The sequence below is a fragment of the Carettochelys insculpta genome, chromosome 21 (assembly GCF_033958435.1).
Source record: "Carettochelys insculpta isolate YL-2023 chromosome 21, ASM3395843v1, whole genome shotgun sequence".
Taxonomy (NCBI): domain Eukaryota; kingdom Metazoa; phylum Chordata; order Testudines; family Carettochelyidae; genus Carettochelys; species Carettochelys insculpta.
In genome coordinates this window covers 2,796,424-2,819,383 of record NC_134157.1, presented here as the reverse complement: position 1 = coordinate 2,819,383, position 22,960 = coordinate 2,796,424, and the positions used below count along the sequence as shown (strand labels likewise).

Sequence of the window (22,960 nt, the reverse complement as noted above, 5' to 3'; positions counted from 1 at the left end):
CATGGGTTTGTAAGGAACAACTCATGTCAAACTAATCTGATAGCTTTCTTTGATAGGATAATGAGCCATGTGGATAGGGGAGAAGCAGTAGATGTGATATACCTAGACTCTAGTAAAGTATTTGATACGGTCTCGCATGATATTCTTCTCAGAAAACTAGGCAAATACAATTTAGATAAGGCTACTAGAAGGTGGGTGCATAACTGGCTGGATAACCGTACCCAGAGAGTAGTTCTTAATGGTTCTCAATCCTGCTGGAAAAGTATAACAAGTGGGGTTCCACAGTCGTCAGTGTTAGGACCGGTTCTGTTCAATATCTTCATTAACGATTTAGATATTGACATAGAAAGTACACTTATTAAGTTTGCAGATGATACCAAGCTGGGAGGGGTTGCAACTGCTTTGGAGAATAGGGTCATAATTCAGAATGATCTGGATAAATTGGAGAAATGGTCTGAGGTAAACAGGATGAAGTTTAATAAGGACAAATGCAAAGTGCTCCACTTGGGAAGGAATAATCCATTTCAAACATACAGAATGGGGAGAGACTGTCTAGGAATGACTACAGCAGAAAGGGATCTAGGGATTATAGTGGACTCCAAGCTAAATATGAGTCAACAGTGTGATGCTGTTGCAAAAAAAGCAAACATGATTCTGGGATGCATTAACAGGTGTGTTGTGAACAAGACACGAGAAGTCATTCTTCCGCTCTACTCTGCGCTGGTTAGGCCTCAGCTGGAGTATTGTGTCCAGTTCTGGGCTCCGCAGTTCAAGAAAGACGTGGAGAAACTAGAGAGGGTCCAGAAAAGAGCGACAAGAACGATTAAAGGTCTAGAGAATGTGATCTATGAAGAAAGGCTGAAAGAATTGGGCTTGTTTAGCTTGGAAAAGAGAAGACTGAGGGGGGGACATGACAGAGGTTTTCAGGTATGTAAAAGGGTGTCATAAGAAGGAGGGAGAAAACTTGCTCTTCTTGGCCTCTGAGGACAGAACAAGAGGCAATGGGCTTAAACTGCAGCAAGGGAGGTTTAGGTTGGACATTAGGAGAAAGTTCCTAACTGTCAGTGTGGTCAAACACTGGAATAAATTGCCCAGGGAGGTTGTGGAATCTCCATCACTGGAGATATTTAAGAACAGGTAGATAGATGTCTGTCAGGGATGGTTTAGATAGTACTTGGTCCTGCCATTGGGGCAGGGGGCTGGACTCTATGGCCTCTCAAGGTCCCTTCCAGTCCTAGTGTTCTATGATTCTATGATTTTAGGAAATCGCCATTCCTGGATTCTCTCCGGCTTCCTTTCCACGACCAGCTCGCCCTCGTACATGCATTGTAGTCTGAGATCTTCTCCTAATCCTCTGGCCACCTGTTTCTTGCAGCCTAGCAGAGATGGATCAGAAGTTCCAGCAAATCCTGGCATGGCAGCAGCTGGATCAGAACAAAGCCACTAGCCGGATCCTGCAGGAGGTAGGCTTGTGACCAGGGACGTGAAGTGCGTGTTGGTGGAGGAGGGGAGCAGAGTGGCCATGACAAGCACATGGACTGCTCGAAAGCCCTGTTCCAACTGGTCTGAAATCTCTGGGAAGCTGGAGAGTGGCACTGGCTAAAGAAAAGCTACGTAATGACTTCTTCTGTACCGAGAGAGCCAGCAGGAAACTGAGGCAGCTGTGAGAGGAGAGCAGGCGGTGGAGATCGTGGGGAGTATAGACAGGTGACCAAGGCAGGAGACCTGCCTTTGGGACTGGGGGACCTAGAATGAGCCAGAGGCCAGAGTTTGCAAGGATCCCACTAGCTCTGGGTGCTGGGTGAGATGGACCTGTCTTTCAGACGTGCTGAGCACAAATTGAGACGGGTGAGCTTACGTGCACAAAATCAAACCCTGGGTGTTGCTTTGAAAATGTATGATAATTCTCTGGGCCTTGGTTTACCAGCTGCAAAATGTGTCACTTGTGAGTTACCTTTTGGGATTGCAAGGAAGGATATGGATCCTGCAGGGTGAGTGCCCGGGAAGGGTTTGTAAATCAAATCGTTTCAGTGCGGTGAGATCTATGGGGCCTGGTTCCTGCGCCAAGCACAGCATGATCTGTTTTGCAGAGCGAAATGCAGAAGGCGGCCTTCGAAGCCCTTCAGGTGAAGAAGGATCTCTGGCACAGGCAGATCAGGAACCAGGTGAGCTGGCACCAGAAGAGCAGAAGCTACCAAAGATACAGCTTGTTCATCTGAGTGGTGAGACCACCGCCATGGAAGTTGTGGTGCTGCATACGCAGAACAGGGGCAAAGGAAAAGCAGACTCCCTCCTGCTCCTGTAGGGCAGTGTAACATGGAATCACGCTGCGCTGATTCAGCAGTCTGCCCTCAGAGCACTGCGCGACAATGATGTCTAATAAGTCCAAGGGAAAGGGTGGAATGAGTCATTTAACACTGGACTGGCCCAAGCCTGAGCGCCTGGGTTATACAGGGCAATCCAGCACTGGCTTCTCTGGACGAGCCAGAGGGAACCAGGCTGCACAGGGCGGGGTGCTGTCTCCACACAAATCCATTGCATCTCCATCCAGACCATTAGACTTGCACCTTGCCGCATGAGCTCTTTATTGTTTGTTTCTGTTGCCAGCCTGCTGTTTGAGCTCCATTGGGTTGAAGATGAAGCGTGTTAGTGTGGGTGGGTGGCAGAGACCATTCAGGAGAGCACAGCAACAGGACACCCCTCTGGTTAAAGGACAGAGGCCCTGGCCAGTTTCCCAGCAGAGTGCTCCAGACACCCCGCCGGCCCTGCCAGGAGATGGGGAGGAGAAGCTGAACAGTTTTGCTTTGGGATAACAAGTTAAATGAGGCCAGTCTTTGCAACTTTGGGGAAAGTCCACAGACTGCATCTGATCTGCGCGTACACAGGGCCGTCCTTAGCCATACACGCAATACGCAGCTGCATAGGGCACCCAGGAATGTGGGGCACCGCTGGGTCCCAATGTCCCTCCATCTGCCCCTTCCTATCCCTGTTCTGGGGCTCAGCTTCCTCCAGAGAGGATCTAGTTCACAGTGAGCAAAGCCTGCCAGACCCATCAGCGGAACACTGAGCCAGGGAAAGAGACAGTTAAGTGGTAGTGAAGCCATTTAACAGGCCTTTGCCAACCCCAGGGAGTTACCATGTTTCTGAATTTCCTGGGTTAGTCTACAGCACCGTTGTGTGAAATGGGCTCTGCAGCTATTTCATTAGCGCATTGCGGATGATTAGAAAATCACAGCTTGAAAAGCTCATCATCCCCATCCTGACCGCCATAGTAACCGTACTGCGTAGGGGCCCCTGCAGCCCAAGGACAGCCCTGCACATACCTATGGCCCTCAGCAGGGATCAGATCTCACCCTTGGGCTTTTTGCTTGAAGTTGTACCTTCCCTGCAAGGTTTTGGAGTTCACCAGTAACCAGAACCTTGCGCTTGATCAATTTGCTTTTCCTTGGTCTACAGCGCTGGGGAGACACGGGGACATGTCTGGTCCTCAGGCCTCGTAGCTGGGTGCCCCTCTATGAAACGCTTTGCTACTGGGCCTCCACTTCCCCTGCATTCCACTGGCATGCTCGGCACCCAAGGGAGGGGTTGGGTGCCCCTGGAGCATGCCAAGGGTGTCCTGCCTGGCTTGCCGTCGGGTTTGAGTACCAGCCTGAGCCACAGGCGATCTGAGCTATGTTCTTGGCTTTGCTGCTTACTTGCTGTTGGATTTTGGGCAAGTCACTTTGCCTCTCCGTGCCTCAGTTTCCCCATCTGGAAGAGCAGCTGTCATTTGTATTGCAGCAGCCCCTGGAAGCCAAGTGTTGGGTACATTCTACAGATGTGTCACAAAGAGCTGGGCCCTGCCCCGCCCCTCTTACACCTAAGGAGCTGCGTTAAGACAGTTCATGTGTCCCTGCTTTCCCTGCTGGCCAAGAGGCTTGGATGGACTGACTGCAAAACACTTCCAGACCATTGGGTGGCAGGTGCTTAGAGAAGGGCATGGAGAGCTCCTTCTGTCTGGGGGAGGGTATGGAAATTCATCGGCTACGTGTCAGGCCAGAGATTCAGCAGGAGTAGCTAGCAGCGCAGTCGTGCAGGCAGAGCAGGCAGCTTGGGGGTTGATTACTCAGCTCTGGAGAGCTGGCAGAACGAAGGGAGAAGCCAGGTTTCCTAAGGGCAGTCCAGCCCCTGTCTCCCCGAGGCAGTTAGGGCCAGCGCTACAGCAGCTAAAGAAAAGTCATTTCAAATGTCGGTAAAAAACTGTTTCGTCTTCTGTTTAGATTAAGTTAATAGAGACAGAGTTATTGCAGCTGACACAGCTGGAGTTAAAGAGGCAAGAACTGGACACAGAGGCACTGCAGGTATGTAGGGCTATGGAGCTGCCCCCCTTCACCCTGTACCTTTGCTCTGGGTCTCTGAGGCTCTGCTCCCTTCCTGTGCTCTTTCCAGCTTTGAGGTGGTTTCATGCTTAGTCAGAAGGGGGTGTTCCCCAAACTCCCCCGGCCGCCTGCTTCCTGCAAACATTGCTGCTGCTCTGGAAGCGCTTGAGTAATTTCCAGTTTGAAAAAGTAGCAGAAGCAGGCAGCTCCTTGGCTCATTGGGTGGGACAGGAGCTGCGCAGGGACTAGGACTTACGCATCCTCCAAGCATCTCATACTTTCTCGCATTGTTTTGTTTTGTTTTAATTTGAATTTGTTTAACTCTCCGCTGGGAACGAGCCACCCCGTCTCACCTTCCTTTCTAAGCTGTGTCGCCCAGGCCATGACAGCATCCCCTCTGCCAGGGCAGCCTCTCAGCCCAAGGCCCCTTTTCCTCCAGCTGCAGAGGGAGCTCAGCTTGGGTCAAAGCCGCCTAGCTCTGGTTTGCAGGAATTGTCTTCCTAGGTGAATTACCCCCCAGGGTGTGGCAGTTCAGGTCCCTGGTCCAGTCAGCCTGGGGCCCATCACCAGTAGCTGACGAGTCAGAGGAATATCATTTGCTTGGGGCTGCTGCAAGGGGTCGTGGGGAGTCGCATCACGGGCCCTGCACTTGCAGTTGACCCCCTGAGAGGAGATTCCATCGCCCCTTGCGATGAGTGTGGGACTGTAAATGCCGTTAGTGAGAAAACCACCCAGTAACTGAGCTCTGGCGGCAGGGAACCCTCCATGCTGGTTACACCTGGAGGAAGCAAGCCAGTTGTACATCTTCTCTGCAGGGTGGCTGCCAGAGGGCTCAGAGCGGCTTGTAAGAGCTGGATGCATAGCTGTGCGCCCTGGTACATGGACTGTGGATCGGGTGCAGCTAACTGGGTGGGAGCTAGAAGGATGGGCGGTTCTGGGGTCTAGCAGCCGAGCCAGGACTAGGCTGCCGGCGAGCTGTGGCAATGCCAGGAATGGCGGTAAAGGGCAGAGACGGTGTCTGGACCCTGATCGGGCAGCTGCTGTTGGCACTGCCTGCTTAGAAACTAGAAGGGAGTGATCCGCTGTCCCCTGGGTGTAACCCATTGGCCAGCCCACAGTGCAGCAGTTTCATGCGTCGACTTGAAGCCTTAAGGTGAGTCAGTGCTCAAAGGGGGCTGCGGCAGGCGCTCGCCTGCAGCCCGAGCGTTGCACCTGATGTGCGTGCAGGGGAGACAAAAGAAACCGAGAGTTACGAACAACCAGGAACCCAACAGTTCTGCGCCAGGGCAGCGTCTCCCCCCGGTGAGATCAGCCCCAGAATGGGGAGCTTTGTGGCTGGAGCCCAGCGCCCCTGCTTTAGGCCAGAGGAAATGGCGTATTTCACAGACCTTGGACATGCAGGACAGTCATCACCTGCCCACCTTTGCTCTGCAGTTTCCTGCTGCACCATCCAGGGTTAAGCGGCTGTCGTTAAATTCTCTGCTGAGAAATAACCCTCCAGAGTTACACGAGACAGCCTGGAGCGGAGCCTGCTCCTGGCCCTGCCTCAGGCGCGTGTCAGCAGCAATGCGGGCTGAACCCTGGGACGGCCACGGGCAGTGAGGGCGTCTCTCTGCTCCCCGGCCCTCTTCTAATAGCATCACTGGCCTCGGCGGCCCAGATTCAGTGCTCTGTTGGTTTCGCAATACGCCATGTTCCTCCGAGCTCGCGCAGCCGCCCTGTCGTGGCCTGCAGGAGGCGCTGTGCTTTGGAACATCCCGGGGTGTTCCGGCTTTTCAATGGCTGTCATCACTGAACCTTGATGACAGCAGATTACTGTGCTGACTGCACCTCTGTGGTATCCTCCCGTGCCAGGCCCAAGCTCCAGGCACCATACACTAGAACAAAGACAAAACCCCAGCCCCAGGATGGGCTGCTCCATCAAACCAAATAAGCCTGTTCCGGGGAGCCGGCTCTGACCTGGTACTCATGAGATCCCACAGAGGAGCTGTTGCCTAGGCCAGCCCACCCAGCTGGGTACCCGCAGGCTTGCCGAGCTCGCCCTGAGGAAGCAGAGAGCAGGCGTTGCAGTGGGCTGTGGGCAGAGGACTGCCTCGGTGAGCTTGGGCACTGCGCAGTGTGCGGCAGGACTGGGAGTTGGTGCTTGGGGGTAATGGGTGGGTGCAGGGCAGAGACTCCTGGCCCCCGGCAGAGATCGCCCCAAGAGTGGGCGTGGGCATCTGCCCAGCTTTGCCCTGGCTCAGAAATTTGGGGTGTTTCTTTGGGCAAAACAAGGGCCCTGCTCACCGGTGGGCCTGGCTGTGGCTGAGGGCCAGAGCTCTGCAGCTGCCCCGCTGCCGGAGCCTCCCACGTGGCGTGGAGACAGCGTGCTTCTCATTGCATTGCAGGAGGAGATCGCAGAGCAGCGCCGCGCCCTGAGCTACATGCTGCAGCAGCTGCTCAAGGAGAAGAAGCAAAGGGAGGAGGAACTACAACAACTCCTGGTACGCAGTGGGACTGGCCAACGGCTCTGTGGAGCCTGGAGCAGCAGGCAGCGCGGGGGGTGGCCCTTGACACGCTTGGCTACAGGGAGGAAAAGGCGCCGAGACGAGAGGGGTGACCTGCTGGGAGGGCCCGTTGGCCGGAGCTTTTTAGGTCCCTTAGGAGGGCTCTGCTCCAGGTTCTTCTGCCCCTTCTCCCCGCAGCCCCGGCCCAGTGTGGGGCTATGCTTGCCCGAGGCTGGCACATGTCCTCTGGCCTGCCAGAAGGTGGCAACCCTGGCGGTGGCTGTTTCAAGAGAAGAGATGGGGCAGGAGGGGAGCAAGGCCCTAGGGATAATATGCAGTATCCATGGCCTGTCATCATGTTTCGTCTTCTCAAGCCGGAGCCGCTGGCAGCCCCTTAGCACTGGGGACCCCAGTGTATGTGACCAGGGTGGAGAGGGAGATGGAGAATCCTGGCCCAAGAGGCTGTTTAGTTCGGACTGTGCCCAGGCCGGGCACTGCCATTGCTGGCTCTGAGCTTGGTTCCTGCTGCCAGGGTGGAGGGCTTCTCCTTTGTCTCTAATTCAAACTACCCTGGAGGGCAGGTTCCAAATCTCTTTTTTGTTGCAGCTGGAGATGGAGGCAAAAAGTGAAACAAAGCAGGAAAATTACTGGCTGATCCAGTACCAGCGTCTGCTGAACCAGAAGCCCCTCTCGCTGAAGCTCCAGGTCAGTGCTGGGTGATGCTGGGATTGCCGTTGTGCCCGGGGCCCGAGGTAGTAGGCGCTGCCCCAGATCTAAGCTGGTAACAAGCCCCATCCTTTGTCCTGCCCATGGGTTCAGCTGGACCTAGGGCTGGAGAGCCCCTGAAGTGCTGCCAGGTCTGCTTTTCTCTGATCCCCTCGCTCTAGTCCTCCTGGCCCTCCGCAGTGGTGTGGCTACGCAGCACCCAGCCAAAATCCCAGCTGCAGGAGGAGATGCTCTTCCCTTTGCGTCTGCAGGGAGCCAGTGGCTCCCCCTGCCATGGGGAGCACCGTGCTGCCGGAGGTACAGGCCTGAGCCTGAGGTCTTAGCACCTGCGGTTACTCTGGCTGTGTTTTAAGTACAGGACTTCTGGTCTTTGCCAAGCTGTTGCTAAGGTGGCTGCAATCAGCTTCCCACAATCCCCTACAATGTCAGTTGAATGCAGAAGTCTTACAGCTTTTGCACTGTGCTGTGCTCGGTGCCGTGGCTGCTGGAGTCGTCCAGGGTCAGTCTTGGCTGACTCGATCCTCTTGGCTGGCATGTCCACTGGGTCTGTAAAGCACTGGGAGGGCAGGGCCTGCCAGGCTGGGAGCTGTCCAACCCTGTGTTTCGCTTTTCCAGAAATGCACGCTTGGGTCGTAGCGTGTAAAATAGCAAAGGCGCAAAGCCTGCTTGGAGCAAACGTTCCCCTGCAGAGGCTTCTAGCCGCCTAGAGCAGAGGCTTGGTCTAGAGAGCCATTTGGGGGAAGCGGTACCTGTTCCCCTCACTCCAGCCTGGGCTGACCCTGCATGCCTCCTGCCTGGGCATGGTTGGGATTTGCCTTGTCTTTTGCAGGAGGAAGGCTTGGAAAAGCAGCTGATGAACCTGCTGATCGAGCTGTCGGCTGAACAGTACCTGCCGATCTTTGCCCATCATCGGCTGTCTCTGGAAGTGCTCAGCACCATGACCCATGGGGACCTGGAAAAGGTCTGACAGCAAACACCCCTGCTGTGCCACCCCCGCCTCTGCCCTGCATTTGGGGGGATCCTGCGTGGCCCTGGCGCTGGCCCTGGAAGCATGGGGAGGGACCCTGTTGGGTTTTGTGCCTACTGCTGTGCATGGGGGGCTGGAAGGAGTGCCTCATGCAGCCCTGTGTGCCTGCTCCACTTGGGTGCTCTTCCAAGGCCCATGTCCTGAGGCTGCTGCTGCACAGAAGCCAGCCCCATCAGCATGCACTGGGAGGAATCGGTACGGCTGACCTGGGCCCTTGTCTTCCCATGAGTGTGCTCTGGGCTTTGCTGGCCTCGCAGAGAACCGCTTGGCCATTGCTCCAGGGCCCAACTTAGTGGAGACACAGGAAGGTATCACGTGCTTCCCAGGCTTGGCAGCATGACGCTGGCAAGCTTGGCCCTGGCTTTGTGGCTGGGCTGGCTGTACCCTACTGGGGCTTCTCTCACTTTGCCTCCCTGGTGGCTCTGGTCTCAGTTGCCCCCCGAGAGCTAACTGGCCTCTCCTTGTGCTGCAGATGGGAATCACAGAAGCTGGCCTGCAGCGTGCGATCCTCAGGCGAGCCCAGGAGATCCTGGCTGTGGATAAATCAATTCCAGGTACCACCAGTTTGTTCCTCTCCTTGACTGCTGGCCAGGGGGACTCTAACCTGGACAGCTCAGGTGGCGAAAGGGGATGTGCAGGGGGAGGAGGAATGAGGCAGGCCAGGGAAGAGCTGCAGAGCCCGTTCAGATGGCAGAGCACCAGGCAGTGCTGCTTGGCCTGGGGGCCGAGATTAGGGCCAGCCCTCATGCTTTCTCCTGCTGACTGCAGAGCTGCTGACGAGTGCTGAAATCCAGGGCCCTGCCACCCGAGAGCCAAGCACCCCCCCAGAAGAAATCCTGCCTTCTGCCCCCTGGCAAGGGCTGGCGGAGAGGAAGTCGGAGTGCGTGGTCTGCATGGACCGGGAGGTGAGAGCCCAGAGCCGGCGAAGGGGTGGTTGGGTGGCGTACAGCAGGTAGCTCCCAGAGGCTGACCTGCTGTGGGCCAGCTGCCTAGCCTGGGGCTGGGCTCTCTCCTGCAAGGCACAGGGCACCCACCTACCAGCTCAACCCCGGCAGCTATAAAGAGCTACTGCTGTGGATCTGTGGCCCTTACATCCTCTTCAGGCCTGCAAGCCCAACGCTGGGCTGTGGAGGGGCAGGCTGGCTCCCCTGGGCACTGGCTCCTGCTGGTATCCCCAGGGGGCACCAACCAGCCGGGGGCAAGAGCAGGCCCAGTCACCTGGCAGGTGGGGAGTGGTTTGAATTTTCACCTAGGTTTGTCCCTGCTTCGAGGAAGGGCCCAGAGCTCAGGACGCCTGAGTTCTTGTCCCAGTTCTGCTGTGGACTCAGTAGGTGAGCTTGGGCCTGTCACAGCCCTGCTCTGCGCCTCAGTCTCCCGCTGAAAGAGGAGCAGGGCTGCTCCTCTGCCTGGAGGCTGCTCTCAGTGAGGCCTGGCGGGCCGCTGTGCACCAGGCTTTGCCCAACAGCCGGTGCAGGAGCAGCACGTCCCCATTTCCACTCTGCCTCCTTTCCGCAGGCCCAGATGATCTTCCTGACCTGTGGCCACGTGTGCTGCTGCCAGCCGTGCTGCGAGGCCCTGCACACCTGCCCCCTGTGCCGCAAGGACATTGTGCAGCGTGTCCGCATCTTCCACAGCAGCTAGCCCGGGGGGCGCTGCTGGGCCCCCGGTGCTGTGAGCGGGGAGGGCCTGCTGGCCGAGGCTCCGCAGAGGTCTGCTCGTCCCCACGTCACAGCCTGACAGCGCTCAGAGCCTGTGACTGAGAGGCTGCCTTGGGGAGGGCTGTGCTGAATGTGCGCCCCAGCTCCTGTAGGCATGGCTAGGACCACCCCACCCGTCACCCCAGCGCTGTGCAGGGACGGACTCTGGGCCGTCTCACCAGGATTTCTGCCTCCCTTGCCTTTGTGTGCGCCCAGGGCGTCGGGGCTGCAAGGCTGTCCCCACCTGGCTACCGTATTTATCAGCCTTCAGCCAGGTGACCTCCCTACGGTGTTCCCTGCGAGCCAGAGGAGACTGGTTCACTCAGTAGCTTCCGGTGGTGCTCTGCGTGGCTGCACAGCCCCGGCCCCTGGGAGACAGGGCTCCGTGGTGGGATGCTGTTGCTAGGAAAGGACGAGCACTTGGCAGCGAGCATGTGAGTCTCTGGGAACCCTGCCTGCCCCTCCCCCCTCGACTGCGCTGAGCTCTCACCTCTGCACCACGCACTGGAGGGTCTGACCCTGAGCAGGAGAGCCGGGATCCCTCCCCCACACACGCACACTGTAACCCAGCTCCCGAGGCAGCAGGGGCCAGCGGCTCTGCTGACAAGGAGCTGCCAGGTGGAATCTGCCATCTGCATGTGGAGGCGGCTGGTTCTGGATGTGAACAGTTGCTCAGCTCGGGCTGCAGCTGGCTAGGGTCAGGGCCCACGGCCATTGCTGGGACAAACCAGGCAGCATGTGGCAGGGCGGTAGGTGGGGAGCTTGCAGCTGAGCCTGCAGGGTGGGGCCCCCAGCTGCTCTGCCTGGGCCGACCTGCTGGAATTGAGGAGTCATTTGTGCAGCCCTGCCAGGGATCCCAGAGCTGAGGCTCTGATTGGCTCCTGAGCACCACGGACACCCCAAGCCAGTGAGGCTGGGCAGAGGAGCTGGCCAGGCATGGCGGCGGGGGGCGTCCCTGGTGGCAGCTTTGTGGAGGTAGCCAGGCACTTGGTTAATTACTTCTCCAGTGTAATTAGTAACAAGGTCAGAAAGTCCCCACTGGCTAGACCTTACCCTCCAAGCTGAGCCAGCCAGTCTCAGCCCCTTGTGACACTGGCCCTGGACACAGCTGATTTGCGCCAGTCACTGTTAAGACATGTTCTCTGGAGACCTGTGCGGGCCATTGCAGGCTGATTCGGGGAGTGCCGGCCTTTTGCCTCTGCAGGCCGAGATTCAAAGCCCACCTGGGTCCCCAGTGGCAGTGGGACTGCTGGGATCTCACTGGTATCCTTGACTGCCTTCAATGGTGAGGCCCAGCTCCTCCGGGCTGGAGCTGACCCCCTCCCTCCCAGACAGCAGAGGGGGGCGCCGCGGGCAGTGGCCATGCTGGGCGGGGGAAGGTGGGACATGGACTGGCATAGGAGGCTGCAGGACTCAGGTGCAGGGGATGGAAGATCTGCTGATGCCAGACCTGGCTCTCCAGAGCAACACTAGGCTGTTGCCTCCCTGGCCTGACCAGTGGGCCTGGCCATGGGCCTGCTTCTCAGGCCAGGCCTGGGCAGCGACAGGAAGCCGATAGGTGGGCGTGCCTGGGGCAGCAGCGTGAGCTCTGGGTGCCACAGCCAGCTGCTGTCACCAGCCTCCCTGTCGGAGGGGTCATTTCCTATCAGGAGGACCCCGCAGGGTTGGAAGAAGGGCTGTGTCAGCGGGTCCCAGGGGATTTTTTGAACACCAGGGGAACACGACCACCCACGGGCATGGAGAGCTACCTAATTAACGGACAGAAAGGGGGCAGAGGCTGGGGGGGGGTGGGGGCATCTCTCCCACCCACGTGTCCCATCCTCAGGGACTTTACTGCTGGGTCCTGATGCTTTTGCTGTCTGAGCCACCTTCGCCCCCATGGCCGCCAGTGCAGGTGGAGCAGCAGGATCAGGCCCTCCCTTCCTGACACAGGCTCAGCACAGGAAGAGCGGGTACGTGCTGGTGCGTCCTTTGGCTTCGTCCCCAGATGTCCAGTTCTCCCGAGGCTCCAGGCCCAGCATGGGAGGGGACGGTTCTAGGCTGGAGCTCTGAAGAGGTGGGGGCGGTTCTAGGCTGGAGCGCTGAAGAGGTGGGGGAGGTTCTAGGCTGGAGCTCTGAAGAGGTGGGGGAGGTTCTAGGCTGGAGCCCTGAAGAAGTGGGGGCGGTTCTAGGCTGGAGCGCTGAAGAGGAGGGGGCGGTTCTAGGCTGGAACGCTGAAGAGGTCCATCGTGGGACATCCATCCCTGGGGAAGGAGGTTTTGGCCATTCTCCAGGGCTCCCACTCCCAGAACCTTTGCTGTGTGGTGCAGGCGTCCAACGGGGCGGACAAGATCATGGCAACAGCACCTCACACGGCCTGGCGTGGGGGTGGGGGGGGGGCAGCGCTCTGTTCCCAGTGAGCTGGAGACTGTGCCCCACAATCCCCAGCCCCCGGGGGCTGACCCGGACGCCATGGTGGAGCCTGCGGGGGCGGGGGGGCGGTGGCAATGGTCCTGGGCCTTGTGAGTGCAGTAGATGGGTGCCCAGCCCCTGCATTAGCTGATTCCAGACTCATCCACCCCAGAAAGGCTTTTCCGTCCACACTCAGCCCAGGCTGCGAGCTGGGCCTTGCGTGAGCCACCCCACCCCATTCCCAGATGCACTGAGATGCCCAAAGCCCTTGGGAAGGCTAAGAGCACAGCATGGCTGTTGGATGGGTGTATTCGCTATGCAGCCTGTATGTGAATAAATGCTTTGAAGGGCAGAGCCTGGCGAGGGCTGGCTTGAATTTCCTGTCCCAGGCACTGAGGCACAGGAGGAAAGCAACTCTCTGACTCTCATGGGGTGGGGCTCTCGCAGGCTGTGAACTGGGCCAGGTAGGGCGGCTTCCAGTGAAGAGACGGGTCACCCAAACCCTCCTGGTCAGCCGTTGGTTGGCGACATGGCGGTGGCTGTAGGTGCTGCTCAGTGCTGTTGGGACAGGCCCATCTTCCATTGTGTTAGCCCCACGGCTGGGAAAGACACAGACAGGGCAAAGCCTGGCACATGGCACCGTGGCACTCCAGGTGTCCTAGTAATGCCAGACATGGTAACGAATGACCCACCCAAGCAGCAAGGTCCACAGTCTGCCCATAAATAAGCCCCCCCCACCCCAAGTGACAGGGGCTGGGAAAATACAGAGCCAGAAGGACCTTCCAGCCCCTGGTTGTAGCTGGGGGTAGTGCTGCTGGTGTGATCTGGCCAGGGTGGGGCGAGTGCTGGTGGTTCAGCTGTGTGTGTGTGGGGGGGGGGGGGGGGGGGGGCGGGCGGCGCCTGTCTTTTGTCAAAGACAAGATGGGCTCGTGGCACTGATGCGAAAGCAGCTGCTCTGCTAGCGCCCCCCGCGTCAGCTAAGCTGAGCCACTGATGCCCAACCTATGGCAATCCCATTCGGGGGACCCCTGGGCAGGGCTTGGCCGACCCATTCCCCTGCCCATTCCCAAAGGGCAACGCCCTCGCTGCAGTGCAGCCAGGTGAGCTGCAGTGGCCAGGGTGGGCTCCTGCAGGCCATGCCCCATGCACATACCCCTACTCTTGGTGTGCCCTGGTGGTAGCCCACAGAGCTGCACTGGGTGTGCTCGCCGCGGTCTTTCTGCAGGGCCTTCCTGCTGCCCTCATAGCACCAATGGTGGCTGTGGACACAGAGGGGGTGGCTGCAGAACCTGGCCTCATGAGAGGGGTTCCCATTTGGCTGTGCCGCCTGCCTGAGCTGACAAACCCTGGCTTGGGGGTGGGGGGCAGCCAGAGGGGGGGGGGGGCTCAGCGCTCAGGCTCGGAATGAGGCGCCGCCACCAGCCCTGTCCTTGCAATGCTGTTACAGTTACCCGCTATTATCAAGGGGGGGGGGGGGCAATGTGCCCCTTTAGAACACCCTCTTTTCAGTGCTGTAAATTTGCAACACCAGCGTTGGGGGGGCTGTTTCCTGTTTGCACGTGGTGGTGTGATGCTGAAGTCACAAGTACCTGTGACGCACGGCTGGTGCATGAGCAGCTGCCTAGCAAACGTGCAGGGGCTCAGATTCAACGGACTAGGGAGCGGTCTGCGAGCAAGTGAGAGCTGCAGCTGGTGCTTACAGCCCAGAGGAGGGGCAAGGCAGCCCCAGCACCTCCACTGGGCCTGTTGCAGATTTCCGACTGCTCAACTGGGCCCTCCCAGGGCCTTGGGCAGCAGCTGCTTGAAGCTGCCCAGTCCCTGGGGCACGGACGCTGAATTGTCCCAGCACCGCTGGCAGCTTGGCTGCAATGACTGATGAAGATGGTTCGGCACAGCCATTAACTCCGGGGGTAAGCTGAGGCCTGGGAGCGCCATGCTGGCCCCCTAGCCCAAGCCCTGTACGAGCTGCCACACGGATGGGTCATTGCAGACAAGCCTTAGGCGAAGAGCCCAGCTAGCAACAGCCTCCTGTCCATAGCTGCCAGGGAGGTGACTGGTGGGCGCAAACAGAGCCAGCAACCGTGTTTGCCCTCTGCAGCTCCTCAGCCAGGCAGAGGGGTGGGGGCATCACCCCGTGTCAGGGCCAGCCTGGGCAGACAGCTGGGGCATAATGCTCTGACTGCAGCTGTGGTGTGGGAGGGGGCCCCTTATGGCAGGCGTGATGCCTTCCAGTCTGTGTGACAGCACCTGCTGGGGTGGGTGCCTTGCTGAGCCCTGAGGCACTGGGGGGCAGGGCAGCACAGGGCTCCTGCAGGAGCTGAGCGGGGAAGGTGGAACGGGCCCAGCAGCTGCTTTGGGGCAATCCGAGTGTGAGCAGCTCCTCCTAGTGCTGCCCTGTGGCTCTGCCCTTTGTGCCAAGCATAGAAATGGGGAGGGGGGGGTACAGGGCTGCAGCTCAGGGCAGCACAGCCAGTGACAACCCCCCCACCCCCAGCACCAGGAAGCTGCTTCCTCTGCCCCTTGCTGCTGGCTGGGCTGAGTCTGTTCAGCAGCTGGGCACTGCAGGAAGGGCAGAGGCAGAAACAGGGCCCTGCCCCCCCACCCCCAACAGTGGGGACCTTGGCCTGTAGGTTCAGGGCTTCTGAGGTCTCCCAGCTGCCTGCATGTTCTGAGTGGGGGCAGAGGGACAGGACCTTGCAGCTCAGGCTGGGCCTGGAGAGCGGAACCAGCCCTGGGGCAGAACTGGTGCCTGGGGGGTTTCATGGAGGAGGCTGTGGGTTATGCCCCCCCCAGTGAAGGGGGAGGCAGCAGCCCAGGAAGCGGGGCGGGGAATCACCCTGGAGTTGATTGACTGGCTGTTTGCTCCACAGCTGTGCTTCTCTCAGCAATGGGGCCTTCACCCATCTCTGGCCACATCCTCTCAAGCTTTTCCCCTCATGGGTCCTGCCCCAGGGCCCTGCACCCAGGCAGGGAAGTGGGCAGCTTTCAGGCTGGGCCCAGGCTTTGCCGCTCCAGCTTCCTCTGCCCCAGTGGCTGGCCTGGCCTGGGCTCTTGGCTCCACCGTGGATCCCGTCCCAGGCACTGGCACTCCCAGAGACCAAGCAGGGGGGCAGGGTACACAGCTTTTATTCTTTGTGCAGACATCTCCCTTGCACTCCATGTACACAATCCCCATGCTGGGGCCCTGGGCAGTTTGCTGCAGGCCTGGGTGTCTCCCAGTGCCGACCTGACCCCACACTACACAGGGGCAGTGCTGGCCCCAGCCCCTCACTCCCAGGCATAGTCCTGCTGGGTGGCTGTAGTGGATCCCCAACTGCCACCCATCTCCCCTCCGCTGCTCACCCCAACCCATCCCACCTACACCATATCTCATGCCACTGCCGGCTGCCTTATGCCTGCTCCTCCACCAGCCTGTCGGCCCTGCTCTGCGCCCACAGCCCCCGTCCCTTGGGCCCCCCAAAGGGAAGATGCATTTGCTCTGGCTGCATAGGGCACCAGGAATGAGGCCCCTGTCCTAGGGGCAGCCTGGCCCTGAGGCCCACAGCTCCTGCGTCCAGTTCCATCCGCAGCCAGATCTGGCTGCCCTCAGGCTGCTCCCCCCCAGGTCCTGGCCTACTTCAGGAAGAGCAGCAGGAAGAAGATGGAGATGATGAGGATGAGAATGCCCATGGCGAAGCACAGGCGCAGGTTCTCCACGGAGGTGATGGGTGGCTGAACCTCGGGGGGTGCTGCTCGGCCCGGAAGCCCCACAACGAAGGCGTTTTGCACCTCTTGCATGTGAAGCCCGCCCCAGGGCCGGGGGCTCCCTGAGACGGACAAGCCGTAGGGGGCCACCATGCTGCTGATGGTGAAGATGGATGAATGGGTCACGTAGTTAAACTCCACATCCAGGGAGAGCGACGAGTCATGGGAAGAGCCCTCCACAGTGCTGGAGGCTGCTGCTGCTGCCGCCGCCACCGCCTCCTCCTCCTCCTCTCCCCCTGGGGCTGAGCCAGCCCCCGCCAGGCTGCTCTGGGCTGACGATTCCCGCAGAACATCTTCGTCATCCTGCAGGGCCTGCAGCCCCTGCTCGGGCACCAGGGTCACCATCCGGCAGAAGGGGCAGACCACAAAGGAGATGTCCTGGGTCTGGCACACCAGCTTCCTGAGGCAGGCAAGGCACAGCGAGTGGTGGCACAGCAGCAGCTTAGGCACTCGCCACGTGGAAGCAGCTTTGTAGGCTTCATAGCAGATCCCACACTCCCTGGTGCACACATCCACCAGGACATCAGGAGGAGTCTGCGCCATGTGGCCCAGGTGGGGTGGGGGCTGCTGCCTGGTGGCTTGGCCTGGGGACTCACGAGCTCCAGCTGTTACTGAGGGCCCAGCTGCAGGGCTGCAGCAGCAGGACTGGCTTTGGCCCCACCCCAGGGGTGAAATCAGCCAGTAAGAGTCCTGTCCTGGTGCCTGTCCTCAGCGCTTGTGCTGAGCTGGGCCTGGGCCTGGGCCTGGGCCTGGGCTGTGGTCAAGAGCCCTAGAGGCAAGCGGCACACGCAGCCTGAGCAGAACACAGCAAGTCTGCCTCTGTTCCTTGCTGTGACCCACCTGTGCTGTCCAGGGCCCTGGGCACCAGCAGCATCAAGCACAGAGTGGGGAAGACCTGCTTGGAGAAGCCCCAGAGCGCTCTGAGCCCAGCCAAAGAGCACAGCTGCTTTTGTAGCCTTCAGCTCTCCTAGTCACTGAGTAACAGGCGGCACTGAGGCGTGGGAGTCCCCAGGCAGAGCACTGTTTGCACTGAGATAAAGGCTGGGACAGAGTGGATGGTCACTGGCTCAGCCTGGCTGAACTTTAATCGCTAAGGGCTGATACACTAAAGGGCACGAGCTGGCATGTTCGGCTGGTCTCCCCTCCTTAGCAGGGCTCGGAAGGGCACAGCCAGGCCCAGCAGCACTCCAGAAGCAGGCACTGGTCAAACAAAAGTAATTAAATCAGCAGCCCGGGCAGTCAGGGCGCGGGTCCCAGTGGTAACACCCAGCAGCTGGGCTATTCCTCTCTCGAAAGGTCCTTCGCTCCAGTCAGGTCCTGCCCCAGTCTCAGAGCAAGAGGTATTTACCAGTAAGGTCTGTCCTTCCCCACTGCAGCTCCCCAAAGGCTGAGTCAGCACAAGGCCCAGGAATTCACGGTGCCCATAGTTAAAGAACAGGGCAGCCCCTGAGGATTCCTGCTCAGCCAGCAACTGCAAAGCAAAAGCGTTTGGGTAACTTCTCCTGTGCTGGGTAGAGGGGAGGCAGTAGCCATGGCTCTGCTGTGACAGGGGGCTGCTGCTCCCCGTGTGCCCCCAGTGGAGGAGGGGCAGAGTCTGGATGCAGAAGGGAGCATGGCACGGCCAGCATGTCCAGGACTGGGTTACAGGAGGGGGTGCGGGGTTTGGGAGGAGGAAGGGTAGGAATCTGGGGTGGTGGGCGTGCAGGATTGGGGGGGGGTTTGTGACCCGGGGCAGGGTCTGGGGGGAGGTAGGGTGCAGGGGGAGAGGTGCCAGAGGGCCCTTACCTGGATGGCTAATAGGCAGCAGTCCTGCCCCAAAGGTGCTCAGCCAGGCTCCCTGCAGAGCCGTCAGCCCCAGGCATGGGCAGCACTGAAGCTGCAAGCCCAGGGGCGGGAACAGAGGGGCTACTTTGCAGTGCTCGTCCTGCAAGCAGGCAGCTCCCCTGGGCTGGGGCGGGGGCAGTGCTCGCACACGCATGTGGCGTTGCACAGGACTCCTCCCAACAGCACACGGGGCAGAGGCTCTTGCTGCGCTGTTGGCCAGAGCGGGCAGCTTGATGAGCCACATCCAGCCCCCAGGCCATATTCTGCCTGCCCATTGTGGGAAAGCATCGAGTCTTAATGTAGACATTGCCGCTGGTGGAGAATCCACAGCTCTTGGGAAAGCGGGGGCGGGGGCGGGACGCCTGGGAAGGAGTAAGATTTGCATGGAACGTGAACCCCAAAACATGGCACAGGGAGGCCACAGTACTTCTGTGCCTGGAACGGGGGTCTAATCCCTGGAATGCTGGGGCCAGCTCTGCTCTCGGCCCTTTGAAGAAGCTCGAAAGGTTCAGAGAATAGCTGCGTAAAGGGTTAAAGACTTAGAAAACACCCTTCTGACGAACTAACAACAAAAAGGCAATAGGGATTTGACCAGAGTCTGAGCACTGACATGAGGACAATGTGCTCTTCCCTCTAGCAAAGATCTAACACAACCTGTGGCTGGACAGTTAAAGCTGGATGGACTCAGGTGGGGTAAGTAGCCCCTGGAACAGCTTACCTGGGGCTGCAGCAGATCCTCCATCCCTGGCAATGTTTAAAACCCAAGACTGGGTTTTCAGAAACATGCCAAGGTTCAGGTCGGCATTAGTTCAGGACAGGGCTTGGGCCTCGGTCACACAGGTCAGACGAGACAATTACAGGGGTCCCTCCTGACCTGGTGATTTATACCCCTGAGGTTATGTCCACCCCACAGAGGCAGGCTTGGTGCTGCAGCTATCTTCCTGTCCGTGATGCTGACTGTCCAGGGCTGGAGCACCCACAGGGAGAGGAAAAGAAAAGTCAGTGGGTGCTTAGCAGCGTTCCCTCTAACTTCTTCCCCAGCCATAGGAAGAATAAAGTTTGTTCTGTGCACCAAAGCACGTGCAGATGTGCACCACCATAGAAACAGGCTGCCAACTATGCGCACTCTGGCACTCGGCTGACCAGCACCTGAATCTCTCCTGGGCAGCCACCCAAGCGCTCCACTTATAGGGAACCCTGGTGCCTAGCACTCGGTGGTCAAGCTTCCTTCAGCACCCTGGATCAACTCCCCACCATTCCTTCCCAGCACCTCGGCTTGCAGAAGGCGCTGGAGAGGAGGGAGCAGGAAGAGGTGGGGTGGGACCAGGGTTCTGTGGGAAAGGGTGAAGGGGGTGGGGTCCAACCACCTCCCAGCTAAAAGGAAGTCTGTGCCTATGGTTAGACACTTGTTCCAGACATGGAAGTCGTCCCCCTTTGGTAACCCACTCTCTGGAACGGCGGCAGCCAGTTCAATGGAAGCTTTAACTTGGACTGTCAAGACAGGCAGCAGTTAAGCTGATCTCTGTGGAACTGTAATGCATGTTGTAGAAACAGAATTCTTTCCCGGTTCTGGGACTAAACTGCACGGGCTCTAGGCGCACTCTGGAGAGACCACCTGAAACCTGGGATCACCTCCACAGGAGCCCAGTTCCCCTTTCTGATCGGAACTGCAGGGAAATTAGACAGAATAAATACAATGAGGTGTTTGGATTTACAACTAGCTGAGTGAGCTCTGCAGGCAGGTCCATGAAAAGGCCCAGTGAGCCAGAAACAGATTTGTTTAATTGCACTTTTATTTTTCAGGTTCTCTCAAAACTGTCTGGGAGACGAGACGTGGCATGTGTTACACAGGTAGTGGACTTCCCAGTGGGGGACAGTTCCCCCACGCTGCAAAGCGCAGCCTTACACGACAGAGCCATGGACGCCATCGCAACAAAGGGGGCTCCTGGGAATCACTTTGCTCTGACACATTTATCCCCCACTTTGACTTCACACGGTTTCTGCTTGGGAGCAGAAGTGCTCCACCGCACGTGTTTGCACGTCGGCACACTGGCTGATTCGCGGCTGTTCTCTCCTCTTCTCTTCACTTCGGTTAAATTTGGCTATTTATCCCATTTTCATTCGACAGAGCAAAGCAGCCCTGGGTACAAGTCACTGCTGTCAATCAGGTCTGTACTTGGCACGGCACAAACTGAAACATGTTGGTCTGTGTTTAACGGGCCACTTTCCAATGGGGTAAAAGTGTTCCAGGACCTAGGACACATCATGCAAGTCTCCACCAGGCCGTTATAACTGATGGGGAAACGTTTATTTTTTTCAAAACAATTTGTTCCTTCCCCTCGTGTGCAGTATTTGCAACTCAAACACCGCACACTTATGCGAGAGAGCGCCTGGAAGTGACATGACTAGAAAATGAACAGAATACAATTGGAGTTTCCCCACTGAGTGAAAAACAGATGGAAGCCGAGCACAAAGAATGAAAATTTGATTGAAAAGTCCTGCTCCAGTGCAATGCCGGTAAGATATAAGCACCCTCAGTGATAGTGTAACTGTGGCCCTTTAATCAGAAGAGTTCTAGTTTATACTGTGACCCTGCCATTGTTAGCAGCAAAGAAGAAAGGCACAGTAGATTGGCCAGTGACTCCCCCCAAGTAACTCCCCTTCCTTGGTCTGGGCAGGGAGCCCCAGCACACCTTGTCTGGAGTGCTGTTATTGTGGGGTTCTTATTGCTAATGGCAAGGTGCAGTCTCCCAGGACCCAACCTGCCGCAGAGGTGGACCTATGGGATGTGAACTAAGTGAGGACATGGGCGTAAGCAGACTGTGCAGCGACACAGGTGGGGAGCACAGACACCGTAATTCGACCCTGTCAGACTGCAGTGAATGGAAGTGTTGTGCTGCAGGCGTTTATCTTACCAGAGCTGCAAAGTTAGGCAATGGTGGCTGCTAGTTTCTCGCCCTGTTTGCTGGGACCTGTGCTCTCAGGAAGGGATGGGCTGCCTCTTCTGCAGGCTAGGGGAACAGCTCGACGTAAGGGGGTGAAGGATCCCAATACAGACAGCTAGGAGAGAGGCAACTGGTCTCGCGCTTCGTCTGCCATGCGGCGAGCATGCTGCCTCCATTGGCAGGGATTGTGGCTGGTGCACATGACGAACATCATGGACACCTGTGAAGATACCGAAACCCTTCAGGCCGACTCGTTTGTAGAGAGGAGGTAAAAGGGATTTAACATCTCACAATGGGAAACACCAGAGGAGTCTTTGATAAAGCGCTTAGTAGAAGCCACACGTCTATAGTCAAGAGAGGACTCCTCTTCCTGGTGCCCTGGCCTCAGCCTGTCTGAACGCCACGGAGCTGTGGTACCTTCACAGCCTGTGCAGAGCAGCCCAGGGAGCACCATTTGTTTCTACACTCAGCCTACAATACCTCAACTTCTGTATCCGTAAGGTGTGGGCAGAAAAGACTCGAGTAGCAGACTTCCTAATAATGCATTTCATGTACTTTCCATTGGCACCTAGCTGCTTGGTGAGCACTCTTGGCTGGCTGCAAAGCCCCTACAAGCAGGCCCAGAAGTGGCTGTAATGGAGGGTCTCATCTTGCATCCCAGTGCTTTGAAATTCCACAGCTGTGAGTTTAGCAATGGCCTCAGCCCTGGTTTCGTCCCCGTGGCTGCCGCAGAACCCTGCCAGACTTACTGATTCCAGGGCGGCTTCCCAAGTTCCTACCTACGTATCCCAGCAGTTCCGATGAACAGAGCAGTGGCTCACACAGAAGGACGGTGACAGGAACATGCAGAACCAGTGGCCAGGTGCTTAAATGTGCCCACAAGCTGGGCGAGCTGACCAGGCCAGTGAGACTGGTTCCAACTGCCCAGCAGTGCAGCCACTTGCTTACAGCCTCAGTCAGCTTGGAGAGTCCCAAGTCGCTTCCATTTCCACCCCAAGGAAATGCAGCTGCTCAGTGTACAACAGGTGTGAGACGGGGCCAGGTGCCCAAAGGCGAGGCTCACAGGCTTGATCTTCCAGCTCTTCATCCCAGCCAATCCAGGTCATCGTCGTCGTCATCCCCAAAGAGAGGGGTCGGGGGAGGGTGCCCTTTCATGCTCTGAAAGCCCAATCAGAAAGCCAGGGGAGGGTATTAGAGTTCAGTCTCTGCACAGTCTGGAGGGGCACCGCACCAGGAAACCTCCCAGCTGACTGTCTTCCTCAGCCTAGAAAGGGGGCTCCAGCCTTGTAAATCAGGCCCAGCCGATGGCTATGGAGTCTGAACACACCTACACACCTCTTGTGTCATCACGGCAGCACATCTGCACTAACCCTGGGGACGTCTCCGCTTTCCTGCTTGTTGCCAGACCGGTGTTACTGGACACCGCCCCGTCATTCCCCGCAGCGAGGTCTCCCGGGTTCACCCGACAGCCTCTGGTTCCCACAAGCCCACCTCACGCGGGCTAACGGAGATGCCGGGTGCGTCAGCAGGGATGACATGAAGCTACTGGATGTCAGGCAAGAAGCGCCCCCACCTCTCAGGTTATTCCACAGCAAACTGTGGCTTGATGTCTCCATCACTTCCGAGGTGGCAAAGGCTGGCGAGGCCCCCGAAGGGACGGAGGTGTTGTCATGCTGAGGGGTCAGCACCTGCCCTTTGGAGAAAAACCCCCAGGAACACGGACCCACAAAGCTCAGCCAAGCTCTCCCGGGCCCTGTGCGAC

General features: G+C 58.2%; 3 protein-coding genes across 12 annotated transcripts in view; 1 reads left to right on the top strand and 2 right to left on the bottom strand.

The window, feature by feature from the left end:
- The window catches only part of LRSAM1 (leucine rich repeat and sterile alpha motif containing 1), a 51,391-nt gene extending 38,148 nt beyond the window's left edge, over positions 1 to 13,243 (top strand). For 3 of the 4 annotated variants that reach the window (XM_075015489.1, XM_075015488.1, XM_075015491.1), the window contains exons 17-25: positions 1,376 to 1,463; positions 2,091 to 2,165; positions 4,260 to 4,340; positions 6,746 to 6,841; positions 7,451 to 7,549; positions 8,400 to 8,531; positions 9,070 to 9,151; positions 9,366 to 9,502; positions 10,113 to 13,243. In XM_075015489.1, the coding sequence (XP_074871590.1) occupies positions 1,376 to 1,463; positions 2,091 to 2,165; positions 4,260 to 4,340; positions 6,746 to 6,841; positions 7,451 to 7,549; positions 8,400 to 8,531; positions 9,070 to 9,151; positions 9,366 to 9,502; positions 10,113 to 10,238 (916 nt within the window). In that variant the 3' untranslated portion in view covers positions 10,239 to 13,243. The remainder of the gene's footprint in view (positions 1 to 1,375; positions 1,464 to 2,090; positions 2,166 to 4,259; positions 4,341 to 6,745; positions 6,842 to 7,450; positions 7,550 to 8,399; positions 8,532 to 9,069; positions 9,152 to 9,365; positions 9,503 to 10,112) is intronic. The other variant, XM_075015492.1, reaches the window with a different exon arrangement.
- Positions 13,244 to 15,795: 2,552 nt separating this feature from the next.
- On the bottom strand, positions 15,796 to 19,176 carry LOC142023934 (uncharacterized). The gene has a single exon (XM_075015399.1). The coding sequence runs from the start codon at positions 16,970 to 16,972 to the stop codon at positions 16,298 to 16,300; it is 675 nt and encodes a 224-aa protein (XP_074871500.1). The 5' UTR covers positions 16,973 to 19,176; the 3' UTR covers positions 15,796 to 16,297.
- Positions 19,177 to 20,024: 848 nt separating this feature from the next.
- FKBP15 (FKBP prolyl isomerase family member 15) overlaps positions 20,025 to 22,960 on the bottom strand; it is a 59,382-nt gene continuing 56,446 nt past the window's right edge. For all 7 annotated transcript variants that reach the window (XM_075015763.1, XM_075015766.1, XM_075015762.1 and 4 more), the window contains one exon: positions 20,025 to 22,356. In XM_075015763.1, the coding sequence (XP_074871864.1) occupies positions 22,282 to 22,356 (75 nt within the window). In that variant the 3' untranslated portion in view covers positions 20,025 to 22,281. The remainder of the gene's footprint in view (positions 22,357 to 22,960) is intronic.

What these genes read in the sequence shown, in the direction of transcription:
- LOC142023934 (XM_075015399.1), bottom strand. Translation starts at nt 16,972, where the DNA reads ATGGCGCAGACTCCTCCTGATGTCCTGGTGGATGTGTGCACCAGGGAG.